Source organism: Olea europaea, chromosome 21 (assembly GCF_002742605.1).
Source record: "Olea europaea var. sylvestris chromosome 21, O_europaea_v1, whole genome shotgun sequence".
In the NCBI taxonomy this organism is placed as follows: Eukaryota; Viridiplantae; Streptophyta; class Magnoliopsida; order Lamiales; family Oleaceae; genus Olea; species Olea europaea.
The window spans coordinates 8782355-8791186 of record NC_036257.1 but is presented as its reverse complement, the minus strand read 5'-3'; the positions used below and the strand labels follow the sequence as shown (position 1 = coordinate 8791186).

General features: G+C 33.6%; 2 protein-coding genes across 3 annotated transcripts; both read left to right on the top strand.

The window, feature by feature from the left end:
- The first annotated feature begins 2047 nt into the window (after positions 1-2047).
- On the top strand, positions 2048-4464 carry LOC111370541 (senescence-specific cysteine protease SAG39-like). 2 transcript variants are annotated; one of them, XM_022992289.1, is made up of 2 exons: positions 2048-3605; positions 3702-4464. In XM_022992289.1, exons 1-2 carry the CDS (start codon positions 3170-3172, stop codon positions 4286-4288), a joined length of 1023 nt encoding a protein of 340 aa, XP_022848057.1. In that variant the 5' UTR covers positions 2048-3169; the 3' UTR covers positions 4289-4464. The 2 variants fall into 2 exon arrangements, with proteins under 2 accessions (XP_022848057.1, XP_022848056.1); XM_022992288.1 differs by having other exon boundaries at positions 2686-3605; positions 3681-4464.
- A 2146-nt stretch (positions 4465-6610) lies between these two features.
- On the top strand, positions 6611-7744 carry LOC111370297 (senescence-specific cysteine protease SAG39-like). The gene is made up of 2 exons (XM_022991971.1): positions 6611-7046; positions 7155-7744. Exons 1-2 carry the CDS (start codon positions 6611-6613, stop codon positions 7742-7744), a joined length of 1026 nt encoding a protein of 341 aa, XP_022847739.1.
- Positions 7745-8832: the final 1088 nt, after the last annotated feature.

Below are 8832 nucleotides of genomic sequence, written 5' to 3'. Positions count from 1 at the left end.
TGTTATCGAGAAATTGCAAAGAGTACTTCAACCTGAATTTGGTGGTTTTTTATTTCATATTCGATGTGTATGTCATATTTTAAATTTAATAGTACAAGATGGTTTAAAACATGTTAAGGATGAAATTCAAGGAATTAGGGATGCACTAATTTATATTACTATTTCACCTAGTAGAAAACAAGCATTTGAGGACTTTTGTGCCGAACATGGGGTGTCGCATTCAAAAACTTTTATTAGTGACGTAGCGCATAGATGGAACTCCACATATTTATTATTAAAATCATGTGAAGGTTTCGAACATTTAATTACTGAATTTTATAACAGTAGGCATTTTAGAGACGACGAGGAAACTGTTTTGATTGAGTCCGATTGGATTTTAGTTACTAAAATTAAACATTTTTTGAAAAGTTTTTATGATGCTACAAATATTTTGTCTGGTGTTTATTATCCTACTAGTTGTATGGTCCTTCAACGTCTTTATCTAGTTGCTAGGGCTTTTGATAGATTTAAAAATGATCCCGATTTTAGTTCAGTTATAAATGCCATGGAATTAAAGTTTAGAAAATATTGGGAAGACTTGCCCATGTTATTTCCATTAGCATGCATCATGGACCCCCAATATAATTTATCTGGTACTAAATTTATAATTGAGCGAATGTCAGAATCTTTAACTTTTAACATACCTATTACCTATAGGAATTTGGAAGCAACTTTATCTGAAATGTATGTAATATATGCTTCACGAATGGGTACACAAGTTACTTGTGTACCCTTCGGCTCTACAAGTACTCCTTCCACTAATTTAGGAGATGACGACGCTGAAATTTTAAATTTATTTGAAGGTATGAACTCATATAGGTATGGTCAAATTGGAAATGCATATGATTCCTCCAATCATAGTAGTGTCTTCTACTGCACGTACTAGTGAAAATGCGTTGCCTGCTGAATTACTTGATTACTTTAATCATAATTGGCCTAGTAACAATGCATTGAGGAAAAATTCAGAAGAAGTAGTCGACTTCTGCCGAAAGTATGAACGCCGATGACCAATAGTTTCTGCAATGGCAAAAGATCTACTAACACCTCCGGTTAGCACTGTAGCTTCGAAATCTGCTTTTAGTGCAGGATCTAGGGTTCTCTCTGATGTTAGGAATCGACTAAAAGAAGATGTTTTGGAAGCATTAATGTGCGTGAAGGACTGGCAAGACGCTCATTTTCGACTGCAAAATAAATATGCCGAAATTGCATGTAGTCAAGTAAGTGATATTTAGTTTAATCATATTTATGATGAATTTTTATTTTAATACCTTTATAATTTTTTAAAAAAAATTTGTACACGTAACAAGTTGTTCGTGTACAATTTTTAACTCCGCCTACTCGAAATAAGAAATATTGAAGTAGTCGGTCCCAAGCCCGGATAAAGAAGGAGGGTTTATATTTTATTATTTTTATTATTTTAAAAAGGAAAAATATTTGGAAAAATCATTTTACAATTTCTCATATCATATTTAATTTTATCATTTATAAAATAATGATTTTCAATCAATATGTTTTCTTCAAAATAAACTTGAAAATTAAAATATATTAACTAAAAATTATTTATAACTTATAAGTAAAAAATTAAATTATAATTAAAAAAAAACTTATAAGTTATAAGTAAGTATTATTTATAAGATAAAATCATAAAAAAATACATTATAATTAAAATTACTTATAAATTATAACTTATAAGTTATTAGTAAAACATATTTTATCTAAATAAATTGCTTACAAAATAAAAATACTTATAAGATAAAAATTTATCAAAATTGTATTTTTTAAAAAAATATTTAGAAAGAAAACGTGTATAAAAATTAAAAATTAAAAAAGGAGCTCACGGGCCGAGCTAACGAGCCGAGCTCGAGCTCGAGCTCGTGAGCTCGGCTCGTCCCCACCCAAGAGCCACAAGCTCGAGCTCGTTTTTTTTTGACGAGCCGAGGTCGGCTCGGGCTCGTTGCTCACGAGCTCGTTGGGCAACGAACACGAGCCGAGCTCGTAGGGTAACGAGCCGAGTCGGCTCGGCTCGGCCCATTGACATCGCTAGTTTCATATTGTATATTACTTCTCAACAGGTTTAAGCTGCTTCATCGAGAAATTTAGAATTATTCTTCAAAAGTTGATATATGGAAATCCAAAACTAATGATACTTCTAATAGGTTATTTTCAACGAGGATCGCAAAAAAGCTCTTATTTTATGGCAATACAGGATTTTGGGCTTAGTTATCTTTCAATAAATTAGTTGTGGGCACGGCTTTATTTCTACTCTAGCGTGCAGAGAAGCGGACCGATGTGTCGGCTTGTTGAAAGGCGTGACACTATTCCAACTATCTTATGTATAAAATTATTATACTCTCAACGTTTCATAAAGAAAGTCCTATTTCTTTATTCACACATATTAAGAAAATTTAATTAATAGTTTTACTATCACTTTTTCTAATGTACCCCCACATTAATGCAATCAATATTCAAGATAATTAAATTATATTTGTGATAACAAAGCACATTAAATAGAGGAATATTAGGAAATTAATATATTAATTACACTCCCAAATAAGAAACATGACTATAATTCGGGACAGACCAAAAATAAAAACATGACTATCTTTATGAGACGGAATGAGTAATAATTATTAGTTGAGTGCAGCAAAAGCTCGGCTGTTGATCAAATTCCTGAGCATGGAACTGAAGGCGAGTGGTTTCAATGCCTGTTCTAATCTGCTTCTGGATAGCAATCAAAGTAATAAATTACAAAATGAAGAATAAAAGGCTGGTTTTGAAATATGCCTGGTTAAACCATTTATTTTTTGTTTAAATAACTGGATAAGATCCAAATAGTATAAATAAAAAATGGCAGAAAATCAAAGTGCAAAACAAATAAAGAATGCCATTTGAAACTATTGGATTAGCGTCCACGGAATTGAGCTCTGGTAGTCCATGCATTCATAACTTGCCGGGCTTTCCAAGGACATACGTAACTATCTCTACATTGGTTTCAAATTTGAAATGCAGGTTGAAGGATTTCTCTGAAGAACTATAAGTAGTTGTCTCGTATCACTCTCTCATTCATCTCAGAAAAAAAAAAAACAAATACATTTCAACCTTCTAATTCTGTCAAACTCAGCTTTAAAGAATGGCCTTGACACCGACTTGGAAGTTTATATTTGTTGCACTTTTGGTGTTGGAGATTTGGGCGTCTCAAGCCATAGCTCGTTCGTTAAATGATGGATCTATGGTTGAAAAGTACGAGCAATGGATGGCTCAATATGGACGCATGTATAAAGATAACGCAGAGAAGGCAAAGCGGTACAATATATTTAAGGCGAATTTTGAGTTCATTGAGTCCTTTAACAGTGCTGGAACACGATCTTACAAGCTAAGCATCAATCAATTTGCTGATTTAACGAATGAAGAGTTTAGAACATCTCGTAATGGATACAAAATGTCCTCTTACAAAAGATCTACCAGGGAGACATCATTTAGATATGCAAATGTGACAGCAATTCCTTCGAGCATGGACTGGAGAAAGAAGGGAACTGTTACTGGAGTTAAGGACCAAGGCCAATGTGGTAAGTTGACCAACTAATCTTTTTGGTTCTATCATCAAATTTATTGTTTATCTAACTACTTGAATGAAATTATAGGATGTTGTTGGGCATTCTCAGCTGTCGCAGCCATGGAAGGAATTAACCAGCTCACAACGGGAAAATTGATTTCATTATCTGAACAAGAACTTGTTGATTGTGACACAAAAGGTAAAGATCAAGGATGTAATGGAGGCCTCATGGACGATGCATTTGAGTTCATCCTCGACAATCATGGCCTTACAACTGAATCTAATTACCCATACAAGGGAGTCGATGGCACGTGTAACACTAACAAGGAATCCTCCCATGCCGCCATTATTACAGGACACGAGGATGTTCCAGCCAATAGTGAATCATCCTTGCTAAAAGCTGTGGCTTCCCAACCAGTATCTGTTGCCATTGATGCCAGTGGATCCGCCTTCCAATTCTACTCGAGTGGAGTTTTCACTGGAGAATGCGGGACTGATTTAGACCATGGTGTTACAGCAGTCGGTTATGGAACAACTAGTGACAATACTAAGTATTGGTTAGTTAAGAATTCGTGGGGAACTAGCTGGGGCGAGAGTGGATACATTAGAATGCAGAGGGGTATTGATGCGAAGGAAGGCCTCTGTGGTATTGCCATGGAAGCGTCTTATCCAACTAGTGATAGCGGTATTGCATAAAATTAATGTCAAGATGTAAGATGGATCTTATTTACCATTTCTTCATGAGACCTGATCCTCTCACCTTTGCTTATATAAATCCATGAATACTCGTGCACCTGATTGTGTATATTTATGTTGTATTGGAAACTCCATATGTAAATGAGAGATTCAATGCTTACTTATACTTTCTTTTACTTCATGTATTTACTGAATCCAAGGTTCCCCCATTTGTTTCTGAAATATAATGCTGGCTGGCTACTTGTAAAACTAAAACCAATGATGGGATTGAAGAGTATAAACCTCGAATTTCAGAAGGTTGCTGAGAAATTAATCGACTTCAAGTTCAACCATGTTTAGATTTCAGAGAGTAGATCATTTGTTAACCGTGCAACTAAGGGTATCAAAGGCTTTTCGAGTTTCTGGATTGTAGTAGTTAATGAAGTCTACTCGAGAAGAGTTTTTTGTTCGTGTCGAGTATGAAATCAAGGTTAAAACTAAATGAATCACATGGCATCATAATGCAGATGAACTGCATTTTTTCTTGGCAATATGCACAAAACTCAGTTTATTATTCAATAATTCTAATTCAACTCAGTTTATATGATGAACAAGAGTAATAAAAAAGATGAAAGAAAATTCATCTAGCGTTGGAATAAAATGATCGACACAGATGAATGTAAATTCCTTGTTCAAGAGCATCCACTTACTGCTTAGAGTCTGTCATTTCTCTTCTCCAGCCTTCTTCTTCCCTCTATTTGTGTCTTTATCTAACTTTAATAGATAAATGTGTTTAGCAACCAAAAATTTTCCATCACAAAGACAATCAAGAAAAGCCGTTTTCCAAATATATATAAATCCGTAAAATCCTATTTTCTATATGACAATTCCATAGCTTCACATCATAATATTAATTCAACAATCATTATCGAATTACTGAGAACAAATTTAATTGTGTACTGGAAAAACATTTGATATCATGATCGTGCCAAAATAGGCAACATATTCCATATTTAAAATATATATTCCCCGTTATTTCACTTAATTTTCCAGGCATCAAGATATTGACCAACACTTAGATCTCATCCATAATTATCTCAAGAATCTTCAAGTTAGTAATCGAAGTTTATTACCTGCTCAATATTAAGGTTCTATGTACGATAATCAAGTAAAATTAAATTCTTGTTATCAATTTCACAAATCAAATTCATGTGACCCAATTCAATACATTTAAATATGTACTCTCAATATTATTACAAAAGTCAAAGATGCATTTTAATAAAACTAAGACGATATTATGAAAATAAAATGTTCACCTTTATTAACCAATCATGAATGGCAAAAAATTAGATCAAACTATATATCATATTTTTTTCGTGCTTATCAACTTATGCACTCGATTTATAATATCAAAATAATCTATAAACAAATAAAAGCTCAAATTAATACAATTAGTTTATCAACAACAAATAAATAATATTTTATTTCAAAATATTGCAAACACTATCCAAAACTTAATTTCTTAACATATAGATGAGTTAATTATCACCAAGATTCGTTTTATATTTGAGTTTGGTTCAATGAGTTAAAAGTATTATTTTTTCTTATGAAATGTGCAAAATGAAAATGAAAATGAAAATGAAAATGAAAATGAAAATGAAAATGAAAGATATCTATGTTGAAGCCACGCCAAGCTACCGTCTTCCACATTGAATATTACATTAGGAAAACCAATGAATTTCAAGGGAGTGGCTAAACTCCAAAAAAAAAAAAATAAAAAAAAAAAATAATAATAATAATAACAACCGAACTTTATGAACCTTGAAACAAATTAAAGTTCGATGACTAACACAAAATTAAGTTTACTATAAACTGAGTGACAAACAGGGTTTTTGAGCTCTATTTATAAATATTATACCACTAAAGAATCACTAATTACCTGTATTCTCCCTATTTAGTCTTGGTTTTTGTATACAATATAACAGAGACAAGAAGGTGGCTGCAACTGACAAAAGGAAAGTCCAAAAGGCATTTGAAGTTAAACCAACACGAAGCATTTGTTCACTAAAATAAAAAATATTAAAAAAAAATACCTCATCAATCAGGACATCCAGTTAATTATTGAATATAATGAAGCAGCGGCCACGGAATTGAGATATAATTTCCTTGTCATCCCCAACTTACCGGGCTATCCAGGGACTTCGAATTGCAGGTTTAAGGTAATATTTTGTGGAAGAATGAACTCCATGAATTCTATAAATACCTGTCTCTCTCGGATGGTGCAGTACAACATTTCTTTAGATAATTAAATTCAATTACATTAAAACTCTCCGTCTCGAAAGAATGGCTTTGACTCTCGCTTGGAAGCTTATTTTTGTCGTAATGATCGTGTTGGAGATGGGGGCATCTCAAGCCATAGCTCGTTCATTGCAAGATGGATCCATGGTCGAAAAACACGAGCAATGGATGACACAATATGGACGCCAGTATAAGGATAGTGCAGAGAAGGCAATGCGATACAAAATATTCAGGGAAAATGTTGAGTACATTGAGACTTTTAACAAAGCAGGGACTCGGGCTTACGAGCTTGGCATCAATCAATTTGCAGATTTGACAAATAAGGAATTTCAGGCATCTCGTAATGGATACAAAATGTCCCCTTTCCTAAAGTCACCTAAAGTGTCGTCATTTAGGTACGAAAATATGACCGCGGTTCCATCGAGCATGGACTGGAGAAAGAAGGGAGCTGTTACTGGGGTTAAGGACCAAGGCCAATGTGGTTGGTTAACAAACTATTCTTTAACTCAATTTCTTTGTTACATATTTGATCTGCTCCTAAGATTATATTTTTTTGCTCTTTATCTAACTATTTGTAAAAATACAATAGGATGTTGCTGGGCATTCTCAGCTGTTGCAGCCACTGAAGGAATAAACCAACTTTCGTCAGGAAAATTGATTTCATTATCCGAACAAGAACTTGTGGATTGCGACACAAGTGAAGATATGGGCTGCAATGGAGGTCTAATGGATAATGCGTTTCAGTTCATCATCAAGAATCACGGACTTACAACTGAATCTAATTACCCATATGCCGGAACAGACGACACTTGCAACAATAAGAAGGAATCCTCCCATGCTGCCAAGATTACAGGATACGAGGATGTTCCAGCTAATAGCGAGTCAGCATTGCTTAAAGCTGTGGCTAAACAACCGGTATCTGTTGCCATTGATGCTAGTGGATCAGACTTCCAGTTCTATAAGAGTGGAGTTTTCACTGGAGAATGCGGGACCGATCTAGACCATGGAGTTACAGCAGTCGGTTATGGGACAGCTAGTGACGGTACAAAGTATTGGTTAGTTAAGAATTCTTGGGGAACAAGTTGGGGTGAGAATGGATACATTAGAATGCAAAGGGACATTGACGCTGAGGAAGGACTCTGTGGCATTGCCATGCAAGCTTCTTATCCAACTGCATAAAACTTCAAGATGTCGTCTCACACTAAATAGTTATTTACATCAAGACCTCGTCATTTCACCTTGTGTATATCTATTGTCAAATTTCCTTCTCATGCTTCTGCAAATGTATACTGCAATGAAATTTATTCGAATATGATAGGCAATTATTGCCAGTGGTTTGCATTAAGTATCTCTGTCAAATAATGATTTCAATGTGTGCATAAAGAATAGACTTGAAACTTCGTAAACGGGAATTCCATAGCAATCAGGAAACGACATGGTGAAAGAAACTGGATTCCTTTTTCATATAATCCAAATTCAACGATGTATTCATGTTCTAGACAGTATAATATAGCAGTTGATTTTACAGCAAATTGCAATTTATTAAAGAAGAAGAAGAAATTAAAGTTGTATTCATTGTATAAAGGAGGAAATGGTGGCGGATAGCCACAAAAAATAGACAATTTTCCAAAATGATTGTTGACTACTGTTAAAAAAAAATTTTGAAAAATTTGTAAAAGCCTTAAAAACAATGAAAATCTAATATTGCCCCTAACAAATCACTCTCAAATCGACGTTTAGAGAAAGGAGAAGAAATAGCAAGGAAACCGACGACTTTTTCTTGGAAGGAGATCGATCTGCCACCATTAGAGGCGAAGAAGGTAAGTTTTGCTTATTTTTCCCCCATTAATCTTTGAACCCGGATGTTGAATGTTTATTTTGTTGGAAATAGTGGTAGAAACCTTTGTAGATTATGTAAAATTACTAAAAATTATCTTTTTTGAGGTTTTTTTTTTGCCGTAGATCGCTGGAAATGGCCATCTCCGGCACTGATTGGAGAAGAAGAAGGCCCAGGCCGTCATTAGCAGACGGCCTGGGCCGTCTATTTTCTGCTAGGGCCTTCTATTTTTTTTATTTTTTTATTTTTTTTCCGTGTGAATTAAATAATTGAAATACACAACAATAAATTATTATTTAAATAATTATTTAATTATTACTTAAATAATAATAATTTAATTATTATTTAAATAATTATTTAATTATTACTTAAATAATAATAATTTAATTATTATTTAAATGATAAATGAAAAATGTTAATAATCAAAATA

Bases quoted from the DNA above. Each gene is read 5' to 3' on its own strand.
- LOC111370541 (XM_022992288.1), top strand. From the start codon at position 3,170: ATGGCCTTGACACCGACTTGGAAGTTTATATTTGTTGCACTTTTGGTG. The intron at 3,606-3,680 runs GTAAGTTGACCA...ATGAAATTATAG, and splicing joins TAAGGACCAAGGCCAATGTG to GATGTTGTTGGGCATTCTCA.
- LOC111370297 (XM_022991971.1), top strand. From the start codon at position 6,611: ATGGCTTTGACTCTCGCTTGGAAGCTTATTTTTGTCGTAATGATCGTG. The intron at 7,047-7,154 runs GTTGGTTAACAA...AAAATACAATAG, and splicing joins TAAGGACCAAGGCCAATGTG to GATGTTGCTGGGCATTCTCA.